Raw genomic sequence first — 26,930 nt, 5'->3', positions numbered from 1 at the left:
GGTCTCCATAAAAGACGGTGGTTTCTCTTTCCCTCAAGTTTCTCTCTCTCCTTCTCTCTCGCTGCTCTTGTCCCTCTCCCTTTTTTTTTTTCTCTTCGCTTCTCCACCCCTCCATCCTTCCCTCCCCCCGCAGCTGGAGTAAGCGTATGACAGTGAGACAGTGCCCTGCCAGCCCCTCTGGCAGAGTCATCATTCTTTGCGGCACTAAATCACTACCTCCACTAGCTAGACAAACATGTCACACTCGCGGAGAGAAAGAAGCAGGAAGAGAGGAAAGAGGGAGAGAAATTGTATAAGGATTAAGCGTGATAGTGAGTGACGAAGGCAGGGAGCAAATAAAGGGCTTCGGTGGTGCACACAAATGAGTGAAAGCAGAGCATGTGTGTAACTGGGGTATCACTTCGAGCTTTACTGCCAACCCAGAGTTCATTAAGGGCTGTTATTGAGGACGAGGGCCGGGCTGGAGGCAGTGGACCAAGGTCCAGAAAAGGATGATTTGAAAGGGTTTAATTTTGGCTGCACCCTAGGGTTCCTCCCCCCCTTCTGCTGGCTTCGACATACATCAGAACGGCGCACTTTCACATTGTTAATTTATTAACTGGCTCCTTCATTTGGTATAATTTGTTATATATGTTTGCCTCAATAAAAGAGTTATAGGCCTGTCATCAAGTATATACAGTACTTGTGTATGCACTTAGCTTAATGTGTCCTTTTCTGTAACCGGTGCTCACGGCGATACCAAGAGCCAAGAGTAGCAGAAATTTAGAGTAGCTTTTATCAACAGGTATTACATAACTAATTCAAGAGAAGTGTAGGGGGGTTGCTTGGAAGTTGGGAGTGTCTTGCAAAATACACCCTTTGTGTCTCAAAGGGTGTTCAAAGAAAGTTATTTAAATCCACAGGCAACAGTTTCACAGACCTTTCAACTTGTGTGTAAACCAGGAAAATGTATTTCTGCCACCAGTGGCAGAGTAGGTTGGAAAACAGTTGAATAGTTATCGTAGCCTCCTGAGACCCGAGCTTTTTTGGTATGCATTTTTAATTTCTCCTACCTTTTGGGGATTAATAGGACCTAATAAGTACAAAACCTAAGAATTGTCTTTGTGTTACATTGAAAAAGTCCCAAGTCCTCATGTGAGTACCTCGTGTATAACGGTGTTGTAGCTTGTTGCTATTGATAAAATTAGTCAAATTTGTCTGCCATATCATGTTACAACTGTTAATACGCATTAAATAAACAAGTTTCAATCATAAAATCTGAAGAGCTTTTGTACCTGGTTGAGTTTTGTAGTAGAGTAGAGTTCTGTTCTGTTCTGTAGAGGCCGACTGCAACACATTTTGGTCGGGATCAAGGCCATCTTGAATGTACACCGATCAGTGCAATTTGCTTTTGTGACCATAGGGTGATGGACAAAGTGTCTATGAATGAGACCAAAGGTTCGCAGAATTAATTATTATGGTGCTGTGAAGCCAAAATGTAATGTCCCCGTATGAGGATGCAGGGTCTCAGGAGGTTAAAGTAATGGATAAATGTTCTAAAAAAATTGCTATAAACGTTGAATTAAAGTTGCAATCTCTAAGGTCTCAGTTTCGTTCTCTTTTGCGCCACCTATGATGATAAACGGTAATTGCGGGAGCACACTTCCCCGATATCCAGACAGTGTCGCATGTGTGACGTCCACGGTTGGTCCACTTTCCTTTTTAGACTGTTTGCTTTCATCTGAGCGTCAAATGAGTTTTTTTGTCTTTTTGTCTTTTGATTTTCACTTATTTTTGAAGTTGTATCTGTAGTCATCGATCTTTTCTTTGTTTGTTCAGCCATAGTAGATTACTGTTTACTGGCAACACTTAGCCGCTTAGCTCCGCCTACCCTCTCTAGCAGACCAACCACTGCTGGCTGATGGAAAACGCGTCACTAACTTGTGATTTTTTCCTGCGAAAGTCGCCACAGACCACCAGTGTGTAATACTGCAAATGCAAAGGCTTTCGTCTGTGGGCCACAGGCTCAATCAACATTGTGCTACCTCATTCTGTGATAGATAGTGACTTAACAGACATTTATTTACGTGAAAATCTTTGAGATTATTACTTTAATTGGCTTAACTGTTGAAACAGAAAGTTATTGGCGAAACGATTGAAATCATTAGTGAAAAGTAATGGTTATATTGTTGAAATAGTTAGCTTAGAGTAATGGATAAATGTTTGAAATAATAAGCTTCAACAAAAGCTGTTTTCATAGAATCACTAGTGATCTAAATTTAACACATGATAGGTGGGAATCAATGAAGAGGTACATAAATTCATCTGACAGAGCTGTGGGGGTACCTCAGGCCAGAAAGTTTGGCTGCATTAGAGTAAATGGTCTTATGTGATGTTCCAGCTGTAGCATGCCAAAACACAGTCAAAAACCAAAATTACCTGTGTGTGTGCGCGCGCCTGTGAGTGAGTGTGTGTTTGCAAGCACATGTGTGCATAGTTGGTGCTAATAGAATTCTGCTGTCCAGCTCACAGCTGTGCCCTACTGATGAGTCCCAGGAGGCCCCAGCATGTGTCTATGGTTACTATGTTGAGGCTCCAGCATGAAACCATGTGTAGATCATTACTCTCTCTCTCTCTCTCTCTCTCTCTCTCTCTCTCTCTCTCTCTCTCTCTCTCTCTCTCTCTCTCTCTCTCTCTCTCTCTCTCTCTCGTATCTTCTAGTTTGTCTTGCTCCCCCCCTCACTCACCCGCCCCCTCTCTCTCCGTTTTCCCTCGCACTGCCAAAGCTCCAACTTGTGCCACTCTACACTCGTCCCAGGCGCAGCCTCTGTATCTCTTTAGCCGAGCCAAGTGGGTATTTCAATACAGAGATTTGCAGCGTTCCTCTTACTGGCCTATGTTTAGAAATGGGCTTACACGATAGCCGTAGTTATTGTGTGTTATTGCACAGTCAGGGAATGCAAATGATTTATTGTGTAGCAGGCAGAGAAAATACTCTTAAGTGCTGGTGAGTTCACTTAGTGTATAATGGGCACTCAAACAGTTGCAAATAGACATTATGTTTTGTTACAGGCCATAACTTTATAACACTACGAAGAATAAAGATTCAATTTGAAGGTTATGCTGCACTGTGCATTGTGTGTCATTTGTACACACAGCAATTCCTCAGCCTTCCTGTTTTCCCTCATAAAGAAACTTTGTGGGGAATTATAAGCCTGCATAGATAAAGCACACTTCTGTGTGGTTTAATTTGCAGGGGGCTTTATTTGGAGTCAAGGACTGATTATGTTTATATTAAAATTCTTGCAATTGCAACCTCACAAATTCCTAAAGGGTCTGTGTCCACTGCGTTTTTTGTGCTTGCAGCACCTATTTTCTATACAAACCAAAGCAGTTCAGCGTTCTCAGCGCAAACGCCCTCGGTGTCAGCTGATTTTTGTCGCTGCGCTCCCAGCTCTCCAAGTTGATAATAGTTCAACTTTTGGAACACCGCCGCGCTCGTAAATGTCACCTTTCCCTCACATACCAATCAAAATTAAGAAGGGGAGGGACTTCAGATAACAACTTTGTCAACCACAATGGCGAAGGAGAAGCTAAACATTTTGTTTTATTCGGGCACAATTTCCTGTCTAGAGCTGCTGCTAATGCCAGGAAACTATTCCTATGTTATGTTTTCTTAGTAACAATTTTATTGAATTAAAGCAAATATTAAGCATACAGAGCGATTTAAAACTGACTGAATGATGACTACCGAGGGAAGCGGAAATGCCGCCAGACAACTTTCGTAACCTAGCAACTAGAAGCGCTCTGAAATTGGTGGTGTTAGTGGACACAGGCCCAAAAGCTCCTGTGAGGAACTTTTGGTTTGTGTTGTTACGAGGAAATACTGTCCAGACAAATAGGCAACTTTAAAAATTTAATAAAAGTTATCAGTTTAACAAGTTTTCAATTTAGTCATCTAATTTTGTGGCAATTTAATATTTTTCCTTGTTGGTAATCCAGTCATGTTTATAGGCTACATTGGTAGTTTAAAGCTCCTGTGAGGAACTTTCAGTTTGTCTTGATTTTGGCGCCCCCTGTGGACAAAGCCGTACCTCTTATCTCTTTGCTCATTTTGTCCTGTTCATGCTTAAGTGGTGATTTTGTACAAAACATCTCACCCTGCTTTCTCTAACAGTCATATTTATCACTCACTGTAAATGTTTGCTCTGGAGAATGTAAACAAAAGCAGCGTGCAGTTAATTGCTTTATCTGACACCTACCCCCCTCGCCAGCAGTTTCAGGCATTAAAAATAACTCTGTAAAAATAATCAATCTTCTTCCTAATGGTCTGGTTTGCTTTTGTAGCTCATATAGAGTAATCAGAATTCATTTCAGTCTGTTTCATAACCACCAAAAAACTCCTCACAGGAGCTTTAAATAGCTATTTTTTGCAATTATCTTTAAAGGCTTAACCGAGGTAGTGCATCAAAGAGTGAACACAATGAATTCTCTTGAGTAAAGTTGCATTTAGATCAAAGGCTTGTATCAAGGTGGTCAGCACCATCCCGGTGATGTTTGAGTGGTGACTGTGTGTCTGTGCGTGTGTTACTCTCAGTGTCTTTCCCTATGATAGTATGTCAGTTGATACAGGGGGTAAAAATAACCAGAGTAATAACATTCATCTACACGTAGCTTGGTTCATAATAACACTATCATCTCTAGAAATTTTGCGGTGATACGGATCGTTTTCAATTCTAGTTCACACACGTCTGACCAGGCCTGGACACAGACCCAGTTTATTCTAATAGCTAACCCCCTCCCCCATGAAGGGGTCAGTGCAAGCTGACTTTTACAAGGCCTCCTAATCTGGCGAGAGATTGATGAACCCTCATCCAAAACGTGCCTCCTCCTCTCCTCCAAACAAATGGCTAGTTTCACTCTCAAACAATTTGTCATCTCGCAGAATGGCTTTGAGAAGGGTTTTTTATCTCCGAGGAGAAGATTTGTGTCAGCATTTCATACTTGACTGTATATGCCTAGTGTCCATTACACTCAGACACGTGTTATGTGTTTATTATGTGCAGGGAGTTACACTCTGTACCTGCACTGCCAGGTCCTGTCCTGCGCACAGACACACAGGCAAACTGAGGCCAGCTGGCTTTGCAGAGAGTCTGCCATCTGTTCTGATTTATGTAAGACTGTTAACCCTGGACTAGGTTGGCTCCCACTAGCTCCCACTAGCCTGTGAGCACAGTGATGAACTAATACCACAAAAGATCTCATGTTAAAAACTAAAGGGACTAAACTTTTTAACTTTCCTTTGTTCTGATTTGATCACAGAATTTTCTCAATATCAATTATAGGATCTGGGATAAACATTCGTACCACACTGCTGCTCATATATACTGGTTATATTGCATGACATCAGTACAGGGCACACTCTGTCTATGATGTAAAGTCCTCTAACAATATGTACTTCATGTTGTAACTTGTACTTAAGCTTCAGATCGCTCTCAATATTAAGTGCAGTGTAAGCTCTACTATATGTACGCTACACAGCACTGTATATGTACCATGTAGATTGTATGTTACACTGAGGACCAGCAGAGATGAAGCTGCATAAAATGCAGCTTTTTCTCAGGGTCACAAACTCAGGCTGACCCATTAACATAAGTAGCAGTTGCACGTTAGCTTGCTCGCTCGCTTCAGTGTGACAGGAGTGTCAGAGAATCTCATGCCCCCCCTTCTGATTAGCATGTTGTTGACTCACATTAGGGCTGGGGGAGCCGGGTTGGGTGGGGGTGCAGAGAGCGGTCAGGGCAGACATATTTAATGCTTGTGAAGTAATGGGGCTGAATCAGCAGATAGCTCCACTGGGAGCCATTAGTCCAGACATGTGTCATTAACCCTTTCCCTGGCCCGAGCTCCACCACTCCCCCCCCCACACACACACACCCCCTCAGCCGGGGCCGTGAAGACCAGAGCGCTGTTTCAGGTAGAGCAGATAGAGAGAGAGGGGGAAGGGGTAAACCAATGACTCCGATACACGCTTTCATTTTCTACTCTGACTTTGTTTTTGATTTTTCTCCAGCTCCCCTCTCAGCCTGTGTGCTTCTCTCGTTTTCAGTGCTTTGATTTCCAGATAACTTTTGCTTGTTTTGTTCGTGTTGTTTCATTTAGTGTTCCATATACCAAACAAGTCTAGCATATTACCTTCTCTAGAGCCAACAGAAATATACCAGCAACATGTTCTAAACAATGTTCTGGCCCAAATATGTCTGGATGGACAGCTGCTGTTTGAAGTCAGAAAATTAAATTTAGAATTAAGTGTACAAACTTGATACTTTTACTTATTCTTTTTCCATGGAAAGTTGTCGCTAAAAGACACAATACAAGCAGCTCCTCTGTGGAAAGGACAAAACTTTTACCCTCCAACATCCTGCTTTTAAGCCTAAAAGAAATAAGTATTTTCTACTGAGTAAGTGTATTATCATCTTAACTGTGCGGTGATATGCGTCAAATCAAGTAACAAGAAGTCTACAGTATATAAAGAGGAGCATATAGAACATAAGAGGCAGAGTTTGCCTTAAGCAACAGGTTTGAGTAGTAATTTTGAAGGTTTTCAGAGTAAGTACGTCCATGCCTTTGAGCTAACTTTTTTTTTTTTTTTTTTACGTAACCTTTTTGCAGGCCTCCCCGTGTTGGCTGCGGCTGCAGGGCAACAATAGAGAGAAGGGGCAGGCCCACAACACCTGCCAGTCTTAATGGTAAACATATGTCGAGAAATGCAGTGAGAGCAAGGAGGGGAGGGGAGGAGGGCTGCTGCTTAAAGAGGCTTTAAAGAGGCTGCGAGATTGAAGATCGGCCGTGTATTTTGAGCGCGTGCATGCATACGTCTGTCGGTGCCATTGTCTGCAGAAGTATCAGCTTGTCTGTGTGTGTGTGTGTGTGGAAAGTTGCATGCTGAAGTCTGTTGATCATCGCTTTAAGGAACAAGAGGACATTTAGTTAATAACACCAATGGCGGAGCGGCATTATCAAATTATCCTGTGTGTTACTGCAGCATCCCACAGGATGATTTTACCAGTCAGCCACTCCAGGGTTTGTCACTTACATGCTACTAACGTCTGTGCGTCTGAGTCACATTAACACACGCATGTCAACACACACAGGATGTATACGTGGGTGTTTTGCTTGGAGCTCAAAGTGATCATCACAAGTGTAAAGACTAGCAAGCCTTGGCCTTCCGCGATGTCTTTGACACAAGTGCACGTGTGGGCGTGTGCATTTCTGCCTGCATTGTAGAGCAAACCTAGACTTACCATGCACAGCCATCTATAGCTGCTATATGTAGTGTACATACATACATAGTCTGTGTGTGTGTGTAAGCTCATTGTATGTTTGAGGGGCCTCCCCTGCTCTCCCCAGCTGAGAACTACACGTCATGTCTGCCACCTTCACTCTGGCCACAAAGCTGCCCATTATGGACGGACAAGGTTCAGTGACAAGAGAGTGGACGTGCCCCACCTAAATCTTCATTTTGACCTTCAGAAACTTTTTATGCTAAAATATCTCTGCCCTAATCTTGAAACTACCCACCAGTCTTGTCCAGTGAACTTCCAGTAGAGTTCCACCCCTTTGGCTGCATCTCCAATCTACTGCCTCTCTCTTAGTCCATCCTTTACCCACCCCGAACAGCCTCAGTACAGTCTCATATTAAATGTGGCTGCTCTGAAAGTATTTAATATGCAAAGCTAGATGCTGACATGTGTCCGTTTTACATCTACAAGATAATGGCCGTAATGTGCAGTTGTTATTTACCAACAGTAACATAAGATTCAGAAGATGAAGACATTTTCTTTTGTCTTGTAATATCTCCCTTATTATGGACCAATGACTGTATAAAAAGATGATCTACTCTCATGGTATGGTATTGATGCCAAAACAGCCCCTGTGATAGGAGCTCCCATCTTGCGATGGTGATGTCATTTGAAACCAGAGATTGGTGGGTGGATCTGCCGTAGCCACTTCCGCTAACCAAAACAGACACTTAACTTAGTTCAATCACTTTAGTGATTTTTTTAGTTAGATTTCCTCTCGCCGTTCCTCCTCTACTCTGTTAACACATCGGCTGCAGGAGCCGTATTTGTCAACAGAGCTGTCAGTCATCCTTTTTACAGCATCAAATAACTACTTAAAACTAAACTTGTCAGAAAAATGAACACTTGGACGTAAATCAGCATGATAAGAACTAACTATACTTACAGAAACCATGTTTGAGAAAAAATTATTTGTCATGTATTTTGATTTTATAGTTTGACTCATGTCCCATCTGTTAACATGGAGGAGGCGGGCTTTATGACCTATACTGCAGCCAGTCAGCAGGGGGCGCCCGAAATGTTTTGGCTTCAGTTTCAGGGAGCTGTCATGTCGTCCGTCTTTTTATACAGTCTATGGTATGGACATGCTCCAAGTCTTAAAGTGGAGGGGTATTATGCTAATTCCAAGCTTCATATTTCACTCTGTGATACCTGTGTAGTAGCTTAGCATAATTTACAGTTTAATAAACTCCTTATTTTTCTCACACTGGTGCTCTGTCCAGGCCCTCATACAGCCTCTGCCTGAAACGACTCAGTCAGCTCTGTCCCTTTAAGAAACCCCGCCCCTACAAGCCCGCATTCTTCTGATTGGCTGAGGCTGCACTTTGTGACGTCACAAAGTGCAGCATGTAGATAAAAACTGTGTGAAACCTGGCGTTCAGAGCAGACTGAGCTGAGAAGCCTGGGGATACCTCCAACATACTTTTAACTACAGATTTGAAACTGAAACCGGCATTGTAAAATTAAATACGTATATGCCTTAAAATAAGAAACATAATAATACCCCCTCTTTAAATTCTTCTGTTATCTTTCTGTTGTAACTTAGAAGCTTCCTGATGCTGATTTTCTTATTTAAACTCCTCACCTGTAAGGAGGAAGCTAGATCAAAATGAATGCAGCTCTGGAAAGGGTTTTCATGTCCCATGTTTCTTCTCTTCCCAGTTCGTCCATCTCAGGACAGATCCCCCTGTGTCCCATAGTCAGACACCTGCTGACAACTCTGACAAGCCAGAGGATTTTCACCTCCTTTACACACATGCGCACACACCTTCAAAACAGACGTTGGACACTCATGAGAGAGAAAAAAGAAAGTGAACATTTGTTTCATGTCGTCTTAACACACATTAATTACTCTGATGAGCTGTTATATTATATTTTTCATTCTTAGAATTACTGTATTTACACTTACTTATCTCATCTGTACTCACACACACATACACTGGTATGCACACAAGTGCTGCACACACATAAAGACAACCCCCCCGCCCCCCTTCCCACACAGAAACACACACACGTTCTCACTTGCTGGCTTGCCGGCTGGAGTCAAATGGCTCAATGTGTTAAAAGCATTAGGTAAGCATGGATCCAGCAGTGCTCCTCGGGCTGATATCATATGTCCTGCTTCATTACAGTCTGGTGTATACATTCAGCCGAATCTCTGACCCTCCATCTATCCATCCCTCTCTCTCTTTCACCCTCCTCCCCACTCCTTTCCCCCTGGGGTGCTTTAACACAGAGCGAGCCATCTCAAGATGTTAGCTGAAGAGTAGATGAGATCTCCCATTATTGTAAACGCTGGCCCGGGCCGGGGCCGCTTGGCTGCGGAGCTCGTGCAAGCACATGCACATGAGACAGACTCAGGTTTGGAAAAGAGGAAAAAAAATCTCCATTTAAAAAAGGCTAATTAATTCCTGTTACAGGATTTATAGGTAAGGAAGCTAGGAGCTCCAGAAAGGGGAAGTTAGATAGCAATTAATTTTGCTTTAACTAACAAGCTCTGTAACTGTTTGGGGCCTGATATGACATTAACCGCTGAGAAGGTGCTGACTCAAGCCAACTGAGCGGTGTGTGTATGAGGCAAAGGGAAAGAGATCCAAGCAGGAGCCCTCTAACCTGCAGCCTTTTGACTGTTACCTCATCCCACACCTCACATCCCACAGCTGCATGCAGCAAACACACAAGGCCTTTTCTCCAAACCTCGCTTATACTGCCGAATGCACCACACTTGTCTCTCCATCGCAGGCAGCATAAGGCTCACATCCTTCCTTCCATAAGCAGTTTACAGTGTAGATGCATGTATGATCACAGCTGACAAAGCCTCAGGCCAACTAAGATCAGCCAGCTGCTTGCGTCCAAAAGGAAGAGGGAGGTCTGGTGTACCTTACCTTGCTAATCTAGCTACTGACTGTGTTTATGAGTGATCATCCTGGTCGGAAAACTTCTAAGTGCTGGTGGATCCAGACTGTCTCCGCTGATTTGTTTTGAATCAAAGCACCATTTTTTGATACTCCACAGAAGACTTTAGGGACAGGAGTGTGGAAAGGCAGTCGTGGAAGGAAAAAGTCCTGGAAACTAAGAAAATGAAGGGATTACATAGAGGAAGATAGCCGAGTCAAGTAGTTCTTGTGTTAGACTGCAAAGGGCAGCATGTCTCTCATTTGTGTCTTTCTCCATCACTGACAGTCATCAGCAGTGACGTGACGCAGTACAGTGGACCACGGACAAACCTCCCGCCCCCCCCCCAGCCTCTTTCGAACCTTTTCTTTCTCATAAAAAGAAAGGGAGAGGTCTTGTTAATCAGCTTTTGGCTTCAGTTTGGGGGCTCGTATATAAACCCTCCCTTTTCCCCTGCCCCCCGTGTATGTAACAGATGAGGATAGCAGAGTGTATGTTTACGAGCACGAGTGCTGGACTTGGCAGGGCCGAGCGCTACTTCAGTGTCTCACAGTTCATCACAGCTCAATGACTGACCGACTGGGCCCCTGTCTTTGCAGCACAGTTTACATTATGTGCCCACATATACACACGACTCTCGCTGCTTTCACTTTCCCAAACTTCTCATTGTTTCTGGTAGCTGAGCTGCCTCCCAGGTAATTATTGAAGACTGTAGAGGAATATCTGCAGCCCTTAACCGTATCCTTCTCCTTCTCTCTCCAGTGGTCCTACGCGTTGGAGAAGCCAAACACAGGCAGTGTGTTCAGCTTGGCCTGGTCTGCAGACGGCACCCAGCTGGCTGGGGCCTGCGGCAACGGGCACGTCATCTTTGCCCATGTGGTGGAGCAGCACTGGGAGTGGAAGAACTTTGTGATCACACTTACCAAGAGGAGAACCATGCAGGTAGAAAGAGAGCCACACACACACAACCACATTTATGTTTTGGCTCTTTTTCAGCCTTAAAGAAAGTCAGTTAAGCGTTGCATTGGGAATCATAACTGATAGACTGATAGAATGCAAAGCAATGACAGAAAGAGTTACAAACATATGCAAATGAATATTGCAAGAATGATTGCTCCGTCTTAAAAGTTAGAGAGAATTAAAAATAAAACAGACGGTAAAGAGGTGACTGCATATGAGAGAAATGCCTCCCAGGCTTTGACTAGTTGTGGTCATATATTAAAGTAGGACCCTCCCAGTGTGCCATGGTGCAGCCCTGCAGTGACAATGACCGGCCTGTCCTGTAGCCTCTCTCGCTCCACCATTCTCTGCTGTCTAAACTCGCGCTAACCACAAGGTAGCGTTTACAGGCGGTTAACACGCCCAAATGTACTTACACACACACTCGTACACTTTCAAACGGGGGGGTACACATGCACACCTACAGAAACAACACATGCATGTAGGCAAAAACACATGTGCCGTCATTTGCCAAAGCCGTCTTTAGTAAGTGCAGTTTGTGTAAACCGAACAAAGTCAGGTCATCAGCCATTTATTTTCAGCCTCGCAGGCGCTTTTCTGTCTCCCTCCTCCCCCTCTCCTCCTCGCAGTCCTTTTTAAAAAGTGCACATCTGCCAGTGGTTTGTGAATCAGCCAGCTAAATTTACCACCTTGCGGTCGAATGTTTTTTTATTCCTGGTTGTGTTGCATGTAAATTTGGCCTGCTGGAGGGAGCAGAGGAGGAAGATTTGTAAAGCTGTAAAAATAACCCCACCTTTCACCTGGTGCTGGAAAAGGCCTTCTCATTCATTCACAGGGAGAGCTGGAGGGAAGTATTTATCTATGCAGGTGAAAAAATGAGAAGCGACCGCTGCACGCACACACTGAAAACAGTAAAAACTGCTTTCTCTGACCACATTCGCCCTACGTACACTTTGACATACTGTTTCCTGTGTATGTTAAGAATAAATCCTCTCTAATGTGTACTTGACTGTTCACCTCTGTGTTAGTCGAGCCAGTGTCCCCTTTGTCGTTTAGGTGTATAAATGAAATGTGTTTTTTCAGAAGGATAAAATACCTTTTTATTTCACTGTTTTCTCCTTCTCCTTTCTTTCTTCTTCTCAGGTGAGGAATGTGATGAACGATGCAGTGGACGTATTGGAGTTCAGAGATCGAGTCATCAAAGCCTCTCTGGCATTCGGTCACCTTGTGGTTGCCACATCTCTCCAGTGCTATGTCTATAAGTAAGAAGACAACTCCTACTGTCCCTGCATTCTCACCCTCTATTCACACTGAACTGAAAATTGCCCTCAGTAGCTCATCTTTCACATTTATTGATCAAACAATGGGTAATCTTTACTTTAAATGAAGTCCATTCTTTGTAGGGGTGCAACGATGAGTCAGCGTTAATCGATGACGAAATTAGTTGCCAAGAATTTTTGATAATAGTCGCTTACGTCATCGCTCTTGTCATGCTGTGCGCGGAGCATAGGCTAAATAAGGTGCGGATTTAACATTGTTTTCCGGAGCTGAGTTTGCTAAGGGGTGATCTATCTCGCATCCTCACCATCTCTGCTGAGAGTTGCGCATGCTAAATAGCGACAAGGAAGCGGCAGGTTAACAAAACATACCGGCGGCCGATACAACATGTTCGCGTCCTAAAACTCTGGGAGCATTTCACCCTCCACGCTGCAAAGAAAAGGATCGCCTGTAACATTTGTAAAGCGGACCTTGCTTATCATGGTAGCATGTTGGTAGTGCGCGAGAAGACGGCACGTTGCAGACAAGATTCGCCCATATAACCACCCTTTCCCACCCAAATTAAGACAATTAGCTTCTCAGATAGTTAACGTTAGCTGTCTGTAGACAGAGTTGTAATGGCTTATTACATTAATATAACACTGTAGTGCTATAGAAAGAACTTGACGCAACTCTTTTTTACATCATCAGCTGTGACATTCAACTTAACAGTCCAAAGTTACAGCCAAGCTGTGTGAGTTTACATTTTCCCCATTTGAACACAGGTTTTTTCTCCTTTCCTTCTCTTGTTCTTCCTCCTTTTATTCATCTTTTTTATCAGTAGAAGCCAAATCACCAAAGTTTATTAAAAGACATATTTTTAAATGAAGAACTCATATTTATTCTCTTTATTGGTAGTTAGCACATGCTTAAAAGACCCTACAAATACATTTAAAAGCTGATATCTAAATAACTAGTTAATTGTGCAATTAATTATCCAACTACTCAACTGTTTGAATTACCAATGACTAGTCGACTAAAATAGTCCTTAGTTGCTGCCCTAATACTATGTAGCGATTTATCTCTCCAAAGTTTGAACCTTTTTAAAGACTTAAAAAAACAGGAATTAAAGAGACCTGGTTGGAAAAATATTGAGTCTTTTCCACCGTATTTCTCTTTTCCGTTCTGCTCTTAACCGTGTGTCTGAGCTTCTCTCACCTCTGAGCGTTTGCCAGATGTATCACTGTAATTAGATTCTTGTGTATTCACCAATTTAATTGTTTGCCTTTTGTTTGTCTTTATTTGTGCCAGCTCGAGAAACTGGAATACTCCCCTCATCTTTGACCTGAAGGAGGGAACAGTTAGCCTCATCCTGCAAGCGGAGAAGTAAGTCCCTTTTCCAGGAGCATGTCAACAAGAGAGAGGAAGAACAGGCCGTTGGATCGTCTATCAGCTTCTCCTAATGCTTCAGCCCTGTCATACAATAAGGCTGAGAGTGAAACCACAGGGGGAAATTAGATTAATATGGAGTAGCTCTTGTGCAATACTCCAGTGCAGTGTCCCTGACGCTCAGCATAGACCTAAATAGATTACTGGCTGTTCAGAAATCACAGCTGAGTTTGATGAGTAAGTCGACGATGTTTTAATGTGCATTACATGTTTGAATTACCAGCTTGTGTCAGTTGATTAACTCTAATCGACTTCATTCTTTTGCTCTCTAACATCTATCTCACCTCCCTCCTCTCCGTACTTCCCCTCTCAGCCTAATATAAGATCATACACTCACTGTACTCTCATCCGCTGGATCGTCTTGTGTCTCCCCCAGACATTTCCTGCTAGTGGATGGAGCAGGGTTGTATACGTTCTCTTACGAAGGTCGATTGATATCTTCCCCTAAGTTCCCTGGTATGAGAGCCGACATCCTCAACTCCCAGAGTGTCTCGCTTAGTAACGACACTATTGCCATCCGAGACAAGAGCGATGAAAAAGGTGAGGGGATCACTGTCAGAGCTATGGTGTTATAGATATTATGGACTGTGCTTTAAATAGGTTCTCTTTTCTGTCTCCTCATCAGTCATCCTTCTCTTTGACGCACTGACCGGGAAAGCCCTTGGTGATGGGAAGCCCCTGTCTCATAAGGTGGGTAATCTTTGACCTCATATTAACCTCATGCATTTCAGCAACAAAGAAGTGTTCCTACATGTTGTTTTTCTTAAGTTCCTTTAGACACTGAAAGTGGGAATGTGTTTCAGATGCGTTTAAATACATGTTTATAAATGATATTTTAGAGTAACAGAGCAAAAAAACACAATCTGGTTTAGTGACCACTTGTAAAGTATGTAAATACTTTAATAACCTGCATCGTTTAACTGAGGTGTTAGCATCAGACCTATTAGTACTTACGACCAATAGAATAAAGCTACATGAACTAGTAAGCTAGTTTTATTCAAGTTGATGACAAATGTAAATCCATCCATCCATTATCTATACCGCTTATCCTGTTCAGCGTCGTGGGGGGGCTGCAGTCTATCCCAGCTGAGGTGGGGTACACCCTGGACTGACCGCCAGTCAGTCAAAGGGCTGACACACAGAGACAGACATCCACGCTCACATTCACACCTACAGGCAATTTAGAGTCACCAATGAATTTAGATTCCCCAGTGAACCTAACGAGCATGTCTTTGGACGGTGGGAGTACCCGGAGGGATCCTACACATGCACGGAGAGAACATGCAAATTCCACACAGAAATTGGGATTCGCACCAGGAACCTTCCAGCTGTGAGGCGACAGCGCTAACCACTGCACCGCCGCACGGCCCGTCAAATGTAAATTTATTTCATAAATGATCTTTCATCATATGATAACCGTGGTAGATGTGGTGTTGTCAGGCTAATGACCTCCCAACAAATGGATATATGCGTCCTCAACCTTGGGAAATGTAGACGAGGTTGTTGAACCTATTAGGACCACGACAACAATAGCTGGTGTTGGACACAAAATAAGGGGTTATGCTATCTGGAGCTTTAACTGTAGATTGTTTTTGGAATTATTTGTGTTGTGAATATAAAAGCACTAATTTGCATAGTGACATTAATTTGAGTGTCCCTGCAAAAAAGGGGTGCATTAACCTTGGCGACATCAGGCGCCATTATGAGGTGACTTTCAAAGTATTTCACAAAGTTATTTTTTTATTATAAAAGGTATAATATTCTATAATATTCTTACTATTTGCCAGCAACCTTTATGCTTTGGCTACAAATACTTAATGATTCAGCAGGCCAAGTTTCATAAAATACATCTAGTTAAGTGTAAGTGTCTTTACAGAGTCAGTTTCTCTGTAAAAAAGATATACTTACCTTTTATACAGAGGGGAGAGAGAATAAAGACAACATGGGGGAAGGGCTTTTCGAAGTCAAACGAAGAGACAAAAAGAAAGAGAAGGAAAAGAAGTGGAGGTAGCAGTACTTACTGTTTGTCAGCATGGCTTTCTCTGCCAGTACTCCACAGCTCCAAGACACTGCACTGAAGCCAGCTGGCTCGCGCCAAAACACACACATACACACACATTGGAACACATATATTCCCACTCTGTCCCTTTATCTCCCTCTCATTTTTACACACACTTGGCAGAAAGGCTGTTGGGTCAGAGTACGAACCACTCTCCCCCTTTTTCTTTTCCTGAGCTTTTGTCATCCCTCCATCGATCACTTGTCTGTTCCCTCTTACCTTTTGTGCTTGTGTGTGTCATTTTTCCACATGCAGCTGGAGGTGGTGGAGGTTGCGCTGGACCAGTGCGGCCCATCGACTGAAAGGAAAATTGCACTGGTTGACAAGAACCGTGACCTTTACTTGACCTCCGTGCGTCATCTTGGGCGAGAACCCAAAATCTGCAAAATTGGTAAGACAGGCAGGAAGGAACTCGCTATGCAGGATGTGTAGCGACTCTCTTTGCATAACTAACATCGGATGAAGCTGATTGTTTGATATACGTGTGCTCTGCCCTGTAGGTAGCATGGTTCACAGTATGGCATGGAACGATGCAGCTAACATCCTGTGTGGAGTCCAAGACAATCAGTTAACAGTTTGGTACTACCCGAGTGCTGTCTTCACTGACAAGGACCTGCTGCCAAAGACACTGTACATAAAGGATGGCAGGTACACTTAAACAGTCCTATGCTCCCACTTAATTCACTTAAGCGTTGGATGGAATGAAAAAATAGCTGGCCGGATATACGAGCATCCAGCTGTGAGGAGAAGTCCAGCCACAGTGCCGTTTTCATGTAAGCTTGAACGGCCATGGAGGAAAAGTAGTATTAAAGGTTTAAAGAGGAGCTAAGAAGAGAGATAGAGGCAGCTTTTTTTTAACCTCTTGCTCCTTCCCTAATGTGCAACACACATGCACTTTAGGCACAATTTTTTTGGCCAGCAGCTGTTGGACCGTACGATGCTTCCTGCCCATGAGTCCTCCGCTTGAGCCAGTATAGGCGGCGTTAAAGCAGAGTCCCTGTGCTGCATGAAGGCGATCCAGGACTACTTTAGCATGTCTCTGAGCAGTTTTGCATTTGTTAATGCTCATATTGTACATTCTGTATATTTCTTTTTGCATCTCTCAGTGGTTTATGGCTCGCTGTGGTTATTTTTTATTTTTTTTGCACAACTTATGCTGAATCAGACTTTTTCAAACATCTTACATTTGCTCTTAATAGGATCAAGATTTCCTGTTGTTTTGCTGTTTCTATTTTGGTGCTCCGGCAGCCAGATTATATCATTGGGCAAATTATAAGTTTGTTTTTTATGCAGTGTGCAAGTGAGGAACGCCAGATACCCAGTGGTAAGAGCTAATAAATAAACAAACACAAAGGCTGCACTTTTATGAATATGCCAAGGTTTTAAGGGTACATTGGAATCAAATCCACTGCAAGTTAGTGCAGGCCAAACTGTCAGTATATCATTAATGCGGCAAAAGTGAATATATGGTGGCCTACCACAGATTTCTCTTTGTATTAGAAATCCTGGCACACATGCATATGCAAACTGTCAACAACTGCATGGTCAATAAGTTGTACTTTTAATTACAACAATCCATCATTTTGTTCACATTAAGATGTTTAATTAATTTTAACTTAGTCATAACATATTGCGTAACGTTGAACAGTCGGTCCTTTTCTCCCATGAGCATTCATTCCTTTTTGCATGCACACTATTGATACTTGCAACCATGAGCTATGAGCTTGCTTTTCTGTGACAGCTAAACTGTAATGATGTGGATATATGTACTTGCTCTCACTCTGACATGTGTGTTGTTTTTTGTTTGCAATCAAAGTGAGTTCAGTCGTACGCCCCACATTCTGAGCTACGTTGGCACCAAGGTGACATTACGGCAAGGAGACGGGTCGCTGGTGTACAGCAGTTTACCTCCCTACCCAGCCCTCCTGCACGAGTACAGCACGTCTGCACGCTGGGAGGACGCGCTGCGACTCTGCCGCTTTGCCAAGGTGAGATACCTGCATATCTCTTAATGTGTACAATTGTGCCGTTGTAGAAGTCAGTTTAAACTTCACTTCCCAAACAAACAAAATTTGGCCGTTCTTGTGTGTCTGTGTGTGTGTGTGTTTATACAATTCACCTAAAGAAAGTGCGACATATCCTGCAGTCTAAGACTCTGGCACAGTTCACACACAAACACACACACAAAACATGTATGTATGAATGAGAGCGAGACTGAAATGAGAAGGTAGTGGACAGGTTTATGGGACCAGACCAGCAGGCTTTAATTAGCCCTCAATTAGCCTGGTGACACCATTTACCGGATTTAGCCCCCTTGGACCTCACTCATAAATACACACGCCATCCACCATATATATGTGTAAACTGTCCACATGCATACACACACACACACACATGCACATGTTAAACGCAGTGCTAGATTGTGTCTTTGCTTTGGGCGATGATGCAATAACCACAACTCTGGAGAAATGGACAGCCAGTCGCGAGAGGAGGGTGGGAATAAAGGGACACAGAGAGAGAGAGAGAGAGAGAGAGGCGCTGGTTTTAAGAGCTTTTCCCTCAACTCCTCCCCCCTCCACTTCTGGTAAGAGTTTGGTGGCAGCGTGGCTTTTCCCAGAATCACAGTGTTTCTTGTCAGTAATCCCTCACCTGATAGGAGCTGATGCATGTAATAGTTTACAGCCAGACACAAGCAGACGGACGGAACTTACAGTGGATGAAATTTATAAACCAACTAGCTCACCAAAGAAAGATGTATCCTTAAAATTGTGACAGTGGAGTGTTGTGTGAAGTTTATGACCTCAGGCAGAGGCTGACAGTGTCATTTGTTGTTTCCAAGAGTGGTTTCCGATTAGAGCTGCATGTCCCTGTGATGGACAGTGATTAAAGCGGCAATTACAGACTCCAGTGTGAAGTTTGCTCAACTGTTGGTCAATTGGCGGTTAGGGCTCTGCTTTAATGATTGCAGCTGCACAGAATAAAGGGGCTGACACATTTGTTTACATTCATGGACATCGTGAACGGCAAATGTCTATGTTTATGTTTGTTTTTGTGTGCGTCATGCGTGTTTTCTTAAAGGCTCGGAGCATGACTGTAATGAGGCCTGCCAGGATATGAGCAGGATGTTATGAGGACCATAAAGACACCACCATACCCTGTCCCTGTGCACGCACACACACGCACACACACAGCCAGGATTTGTTTAATTTTAAACGCTACTAACTGGAAGTGACTTTAAAGCATTTCAGAAGTGGGATAGTGCAGATAATATTTAGACTCCTGCAAAAATGGTTTGGAACTCTTGAATTCACTTTTTATCTAACTGTGTGTCACTTACCTGTGGTTCTTATACCATGTCAACACAGAGGGCGGGGCTTGAATAGCAGAGAAGTAGCTGCAACTTGCTGCATCTGTGTCCTCACAGGATGTGTTCAGGCACAGTACTGTGTTTACCTTATCCCCGTTATGGCAGAGGCAATCTTGGATCCCATTGGCTATCTGATGACGATAAAGCCTCTAGGAACAACGGTGAACATGCCTGGTGTGTAGACGGCGGTTAGTGATAAATGACTTCCAGTCAAAACTTCCCTTTCCGCGTGCTGCATTGTTTACAGATAAATACACCGTTTTTCTTGTGATTTACTTTAATTAACGGGTCTTAACTTTGCCGAAAATTCAACATCATGATTCAGATTAGCAAAAAGTGAAAATAAAGCTTTGTCAGGTCTGTCCTCAAGAGGAGAAGAAAACAGCTTTGAAAATGCTTGTTTGTTGAACTGAGGTAGGTTCAATAATTTCTGATGCATTTGAGGAAGTCAGGAAATCTGAACACTGAGTGGCTGTCGTGACACAGCGTCGAGGGAATTTGTCTCAAGTTTAATTTTTGATCTAGAGAAGATTGTTAGCTGAACTTGCTGCAGATGTCTGTTTATAGACATTAATAAGAAGCTAAATGGTTGTCAGGTGACACCTGATGGGAGCTTGGTGTCATTACGGCGATTACGTTTCGCCTGCTTTTGCTCTCCACACGGACTGTTTTTCCTGCACACGCCGCAGCCTGCTGGTACCTGATTGGTCAATATTACTCGGACTACAAGCGTTGCACAATCAGAACACTTTCCATTTGTAGAATTTGTAAATAGAGATTATGGCAGAGGCAAACACACAATCACCGTAGTTTCTCACATTAAAACAAGGAAATTCAATTAAAACACCCTTTTGGTGGCGTTATGCAAGTAAAATGCAAGCGTATCTTTACCTACAGATGTGTGTATGACAGACAAATTAAATACCTGGCTGAAATGCTGTGCATGCTGTTAGATATTACGATGAGCCTTACAATACGAAACAAGATCAAGAAATAATTAACAGTATATTAAGTTAAATATGTATATAGATATATTTAATGTCAAATGTAAAGAAAAATTCAATGTTGAAACACATTCAAAAATTACTCTTGGGGTCATTGTGTCTGATGGTGAGATGTGACGTTTAAAGATGCTCATCTCCTCTGCTCCCCTCCTCTATAGGACCAGTCTTTGTGGGCGTGTCTTGCTGGTATGGCGATGGCAAACAGGGAGCTGACCACAGCTGAGATGGCCTATGCTGCCATTGGAGAGGTAAGGCTAATTAAATCAAATGTGCTGTTTTTCTAGCCAGCTCTCCTGACACAAACAAATGAAATGAATTGAAACAGAAGAACAGAGAAGTAAACAAAAAGGACCTCATTGAAAATCTCTTTCCTCTCCACACACACTCTCCCTATCTTGTCTCAGTTACCTCGGGTGCAGTACATCAACTTTATAAAGGAGCAGCCGTCTAAGGAGTCCGCTTTGGCCCACATGCTGATGTTCAGCGGTCAGGCCCAGGAGGCCGAGGCCACCCTGCTACAAGCTGGTCTCATCTACCAGGCCATACAAGTCAATGTTGACCTTTTCAACTGGGAGAGGTACAACTGGTTTGTGTGAATTTGTGTGCAAAGTTTTTTAAGGATGCTCTTCTCTGCCCGGTAGCCGTAACTTTTTAGAAAAAGGTCTAAAATCAGGTTCGAGCAAGAGTTGAGGTGAAGCATGTTTGTCTATAGAGGATAAATGTGTCCTAATTGTGTCATCTTGTGTGCAGGGCACTGGAGCTAGCAGTCAAACATAAGACACATGTGGACACCGTGCTGGCCTACAGGCAGAAGTTCCTCCAGAAGTTTGGCAGGAAGGAGACCAATAAGAGATTCCTGCAGTATGCTGAAGGGGTGAGTTTGGGGAAGACTGTCTGATTTTGGCACTGCATTGATGTTAGGAATGACGCTGGTTGCTGTTTTAGCAGTGGTGTCTTTTTATCATTGTTCCAAGTAGCTGGCAGCTTTTTACAACAATCTGAACGTCAGATGGAGAAAGTTTAGTGTGATCAGGATCAGGAGGGAACTAATTAAGCCGCTCCATGTTATCAATCCAGTACTGATCAACTTTAAATAAGGTGCTTATCTTATCCCGTTTAATCTTTTTGTCTCTCTGCCAGGTTGAGGTGGACTGGGAGAAAATCCAGGCGAAGATAGAGATGGAGTTGGCTAGAGAAAGAGAGAAAGCTGCTAATGCATCTGTGAGGAGCAGCGTGGCAGTGCGGCGTTAATGTTCTAGGAGACCTTTCTCTTAAACACCCGCTTTGCAAGAAATGGACTCCTACATGCATTCGGTGGACTGACTCTGTGCCTCAATTACAGACACATTGTCATCACTCGGAGGCAACGTCCACCAGAAGTTACAAGGTCATTAACTTAAGAGAACACCTGGAGATGTGAAGATTAGAATGACAAGAAGAATGCGACTACAGCCTGTTGCTGCGTAATGTAAAACACTGGCACAAACATTGTACATTGTGTCTTTATAGTTGGATGATTTGACTTCTGAGTGTCTGTATTTCTCAGCAACAACACCTTTATGGCCTCTGTCATCTCAGCTTCTCAGTGATTTTAGTGTCTCTTGTTATTCTCTTGCGTGTTCAGTCACGCACAAATGTATCTTTGTGTTTTGTTAGTGATGTTTAACTTAGTGTTTTGATATGTATAGATATTTTTACAGTTCCTATATTCAAAACGTTGCCTTCTGTGAATGTCAGGTAATAAAACAGATGGAAAAAACATATATTTAACCAAAACACCCTCCTTTTCTTTGCTTTCTCTATTTTTTTTGTATTCCTTTTCATGTCTTGATGCTCCACTGGTTTCATACAAAGATCACAGAGATGGTCTTAGAGATGTTTTTTCAGCTTTGCACCCAGAGAGGGTATTTCTGTGTGTGTGCGTGTGTGTGTTTTAAAGTCCAATATATCTGCTGTATGTGCCTCTCTTTTTGAGTTATTCTTGTATTTCCTTTTCTGCTGAGGTGTGAAACCGACTCCTTGCCATGCAGCTCCACCCCCTGGTTGGCAGAAGGCCAGTACATCAGCGGACCATTATAGCCTATCCATCTCCTCTAGTGGGCCAGGAGGGACGAATGAGGGAGAGGATGCGTCCCAGGGCTCTCCAAAAAAACAACTGCTAGACCGCATCAGGATGATGTGGACGGATAAGGTAGAAGATGATCGCCATTGGCTGCAGATGCTAAACATGAGAGAAAACGGTAGTTGTAGGGAAAATCTATCAATGGGTCGTTTCTTCCCTCAGCATCCTGCACTTTTAGCCTCTCTCTGACTCACTTTCTTTCTCTTATTTTACACCCTCCATCCACTTCCTTTCCAAGCCTACTCACTGAGTAATAAACTGAAGTCATCCAGACCAAACAGCAGTAATCTATGAAAAGACTTATCAGTGAGGAGTCGGGTTACGCATGCATTACCGCCGAGAGCGGCCACACACATAGAGAAGGAGAATTGAAATGTCCAGTATAAACACTCTCTCTTTAACTATAAAATGTAACAAAATACCAAACACACTCTCATCTTTTATTTAATCACAGCAATGTACTCTCATAGTCACTGACTAGCACTTTCTCATCTATTAGATCGATAGCCAAACAATGCAGCTCCCTCTAAAAATACACTTCCTGCATATGATGTAGAATTCATGTGGAGGATAATGCTCATTGATTTGACCTTTTATAGTTTATCTGTTTGTTAGTCCAGTGAGCAATAACATAACTGGTTCATTGGCACACATCCCTGGAACCGTATCAGAACCCAAACCCTCCGTCACAGCTTAGATACGGAGCTGGGTCACGATTACAACTGCAGTGACGGTGCAACATTCACACCTCCTTAGGGTTAAAGTAGCACTCACGCATGGCTTCATGCATCTGAAGGTCACACGCTCAACATCACGTACCCATCAGTGGTTTTTAAGAATGGATTTTATGCTTTTAAGTGCAAACTCCACCTACCCGCAATGCTCCCTCTGGAAGGGAAAGCCATCAGTGTTGCCTCTGCCATCATGGTCAGGCGGTATTGGATTACACAAGCCACCACAATCACACTCAGACTTTTAGTGGCAGGACCATTAGAGGAGCTCAAGGTCTCTAATTGTAAAGTCCAGATGCTTTTGCAGGAATTATTGCTTTACGTATGTTTAAGCTTATTATTAGACAGAAATTTAGATTGAGTGTGGTGGTCAAAAAGAGTGACGCTGAGGGTCACTACTGGGTGATTTACACCTTTTAGGCACAATTATAGAGCCATTCATTGTGTGGATATCAGAGCTGAAACAATAAGGTATTAAATTCATTAGTTGATTTGCAGAAAAATTACTTTATTGATAAGTGAGTGAAGGAAAATTGCAAAAAGTTTGTTGTCTGGTTTTTCTTTAAATCACTGTTTTGAACTGTTGGTCAAACAAAGGCTATTTTTAGACCCCATCTGTGTCTCTGGTTACCTATGATGACACTAATCAATCTCATAAACCAAAGTTTATTGTGATAACAATCTGCAGGTTATTTGATAGTAAAAGTAATAATAACTTGCAGCTGTAATGGAGATTATCTCTTTGCTTTGGATTAGCAGTAAGCTAACATTTCTTCACGTCAGTGCTGGTGAGAGGATGTGGCATGTGTGCCTGTTCACCAAGTAAAGTAATGTCTAATGACAAATGGATTTTTCACTATTTTAACACAATGAGGCATTTTAATGGACAGTTAATGACAAATACAGCTTTAATCCAGGCAGACAGACCGTTAAGTGTTATGTAATGAGGTGTGTGTAGTGTCAGCTCAGTTTTCTGTTTGCAGCAGCAAAAAAAAGATACTTCTTGCATCATTAGTTATCGGAAAATAACGGGAAAGTAGATCTAAGTCTGCAAACCAAAGAAAAGATTGCTTCTTTTCCTGTGCTTGGTCTGAGCTGTGCAGTTGTGATCTTTCCGACATGCTATCATCAAAATACAACTTTGTTTCTTGGCAGTTCAGTCTCGATCAGTATGCCAGCTGTAATCTCTGCCTTTGTTTCTCCTGTATTCAGAACCTGGGCAACACTAATACATGTAGCCTCAGGGCAGCATGGCACCCAGGATCAGAGCCTTTTTTTTTTTTTAATTGCACCCCTCTGCTGTGGCTTCAGCTTCTGCAGTATCAGACATGGCTCAGGTCACTGATAACACACTCCTGTCTGCCCTCAGTGAAGCGTGTGTATGATAAGCCATGAATTAACTGGCTGTAAAGCTGGCTGATAAAAAAAAATGTGTGCCTACGAAAAGTATTAAAATTGATGTTCCTCCCTTCCTCACTCAGCCCACATTTCAGGTTACTGGGGAAAAAAATCTTTTGTAATAAATAAAAGAAAGGGAGGTCGTTCAAGTCCAGCAGAATATTTAGCATTAAGTCTGAGAAAAGACGAGAATTTGACAGAAGAAAAACTGTTTCACGGTGCCACTTAAAATTGAGGTGCTTAAGTAAAACTTAATGCGATTGTACCGCAGCCAAATTAGCTGTCCCCCAACACAAAGAGCGTCAATTTCAGACGCCTTCGCTTCCTTTATAATCTCCTTTACCTAACCCACGCAGTTATTTGCATACAAAAGGCGGGTAATCCCCTATAATCTTACAGAACACGTACGTTTTCTCAGCCTCATCCTTTATTCTTAACATTCAGGATTATAATTGCACTTGAGTTTATATCTCTGCAAGATAATTACCCTGATTATCTTAAAATAAGAACGCTATATTGTCTCTGTAGCTTTGCCCAATCCCTTGTCTTCCGTCAGACAGAGTTCCGAGACGTCCTTGGGCTCTGTTGCGGTCCTGACACCTCCAGGACTTCCCGTCTCTGCTCCCCGGCTCTCGGTCCCGCCGCTCTCCCCCTGTCCCGACTCCCCCTCTCGTTTTCAGACAGCAAGTTATCATCCGACCGGTCTCTGTGCATCTCCTGCATGCTCTCCTCATACGTGGGTAAATATTTGACCTCATCGTAGGCTGGCAGGTTCGGTGACGCGAAGTCCCCGATGCTGTACTCGGGGTACCGGTCCAACAGGGAGTCCTGGGACGCCGATGCGTGTCCGTTAAAGAGGGAGGGCTCCTCGCTGCGGTCGTGTTGCGGGTGCCTGCGGGGCCGCGGGCAGATGATGCGCTGGATGAAGTAGCCCATGGCAAAAAGCAGCAACAGGATCAGGATGCCCGACAGCTTCCGCGTAAACCAGCCTACATTGTCGAAGAAGACGTGGATGGGGAGCTTGCAGCAGCGCACCGCGGCGCTGGCACTGCCGTTCCCGCTGACGACGTGTGGACAGCACTGCTGACCATCGCCGCACTGGACCTCCCCGCAGCTCCGGAGGGCTTGACAAGCAGAGACCAGACACGCCGACAAAAAGGTGCCTGTCGTCCCGCACGCTGCCCTGCCGCCGCCCGGCAGACTGGGCATCATCTCTGGATCTCCCGGGATGGAAAGTGATGCGTTGTGCGTTGCGTCTCTCCCGTGCGCGCGATGCTGTAATGTTGAAAGTCCGTTCAGGTGTTACAGGTCTGCTTCCTCTTCCAGCTGTTCAATAATCATGTGCTCTCATCCGCGCGCACAGCCACTGCAGCGCAGAGCGGGACAGCAGGTGCCCCCCCGGTGAGGAAGACCTGTCTGCTGTAGAGGGGGTGAAATGAGTGGAGCAACAGTGATGACAATCATGAATAATCTTACATCATTAATACGTGGAGGCATTTTTTTCCTATCAGTTTCCGAGCATTACCAGAACAACCCACAGATATGGTCCCCATCACTTGTCAGTCAGCCTTACCTGAACCATCCAGAGCCAACTATTACATATCAACAACCCTCTCTCAGATCAATGCAGCGCCTGCTGCAGAGTCATGATGTACGCTGTTTGGTAAGATCTAGTAGGGAATCCTGTACACGTAGGAGGGGTGCCAACAACAGATGGGAGAGTGAGAAATACACTGTGCTTGGGTAGACTGTAAAACTAAACTAGACCTAATTCTGCAGTGGTAGAGCCACTAGAGAGATTGGTTACCAATCCAAAATATAAAAGAAAACATTTATATTGACATATTCACACCCTTAATCATAGACACCCTGGGGTTAGGGGGATACAAGTAACTTCTAACAGTTCATCACATCCAGAAGAGCACATATCAGAACATATCCACATGTAGTGTATATTATAACCTGTTAAGAATAGCTACACACAGGAGTGAAACAAGGAAAGAAAAACATTAAGTTTATGAACACAGTTGCCATCAAATTGAGTCCAAATGTTGCAGAAAAAGTGCCCCAGATTTTCTTCTAAGAATGAACTGTTTCCATGTGAAAAACCGAGACACGTTCGTGCTACTAATCTCTGAAAATTGCTGGGGTGATCACTTTTTCAGGAAAGAAATATTCTGCTAGTTCCATGTCCACCAATAAATATTTAATAACATGCAAACATGCTGCATTGCGAATGTTCCTTAAGTCAAATTTATGAAGGCTGAGTGGGCTTGTTATTAGAAAAATGCACTTAAGGTACTGTAGCGTAGGAAAATAGTCTCTGGGAGTGTCTCTGATGCATGATG

At 43.3% G+C, this 26,930-nt stretch overlaps 2 protein-coding genes across 2 annotated transcripts in view; one reads left to right on the top strand and one right to left on the bottom strand.

Moving 5' to 3' along the window:
* ift80 (intraflagellar transport 80 homolog (Chlamydomonas)) overlaps nt 1–22,147 on the top strand; it is a 36,315-nt gene extending 14,168 nt beyond the window's left edge. Inside the window, exons 7-18 of the mRNA XM_069668524.1 lie at nt 10,998–11,177; nt 12,339–12,457; nt 13,764–13,838; nt 14,278–14,441; nt 14,527–14,591; nt 16,216–16,351; nt 16,461–16,608; nt 17,777–17,948; nt 20,490–20,579; nt 20,736–20,908; nt 21,082–21,205; nt 21,472–22,147. Coding sequence (XP_069524625.1) covers nt 10,998–11,177; nt 12,339–12,457; nt 13,764–13,838; nt 14,278–14,441; nt 14,527–14,591; nt 16,216–16,351; nt 16,461–16,608; nt 17,777–17,948; nt 20,490–20,579; nt 20,736–20,908; nt 21,082–21,205; nt 21,472–21,582 — 1,557 coding nt within the window. The 3' untranslated portion in view covers nt 21,583–22,147. The remainder of the gene's footprint in view (nt 1–10,997; nt 11,178–12,338; nt 12,458–13,763; nt 13,839–14,277; nt 14,442–14,526; nt 14,592–16,215; nt 16,352–16,460; nt 16,609–17,776; nt 17,949–20,489; nt 20,580–20,735; nt 20,909–21,081; nt 21,206–21,471) is intronic.
* A 1,836-nt stretch (nt 22,148–23,983) lies between these two features.
* Nucleotides 23,984–25,794, bottom strand: LOC138597364 (uncharacterized membrane protein C3orf80 homolog). Its single transcript, XM_069668958.1, has one exon. The coding sequence runs from the start codon at nt 25,792–25,794 to the stop codon at nt 25,135–25,137; it is 660 nt and encodes a 219-aa protein (XP_069525059.1). The 3' UTR covers nt 23,984–25,134.
* Nucleotides 25,795–26,930: the final 1,136 nt, after the last annotated feature.

Source organism: Semicossyphus pulcher, unplaced genomic scaffold, assembly GCF_022749685.1.
Source record: "Semicossyphus pulcher isolate SPU_LCO1_2020_fin unplaced genomic scaffold, fSemPul1.0.p SCAF_19, whole genome shotgun sequence".
Lineage (NCBI taxonomy): Eukaryota > Metazoa > Chordata > Actinopteri > Labriformes > Labridae > Semicossyphus > Semicossyphus pulcher.
The sequence above is the reverse complement of the archived record's forward strand: the minus strand, read 5'-3'. Positions and strand labels throughout refer to the sequence as shown.

Excerpts from the sequence above, each read along its gene's own strand:
- LOC138597364 (XM_069668958.1), bottom strand. The coding sequence starts at position 25,794 with ATGATGCCCAGTCTGCCGGGCGGCGGCAGGGCAGCGTGCGGGACGACA.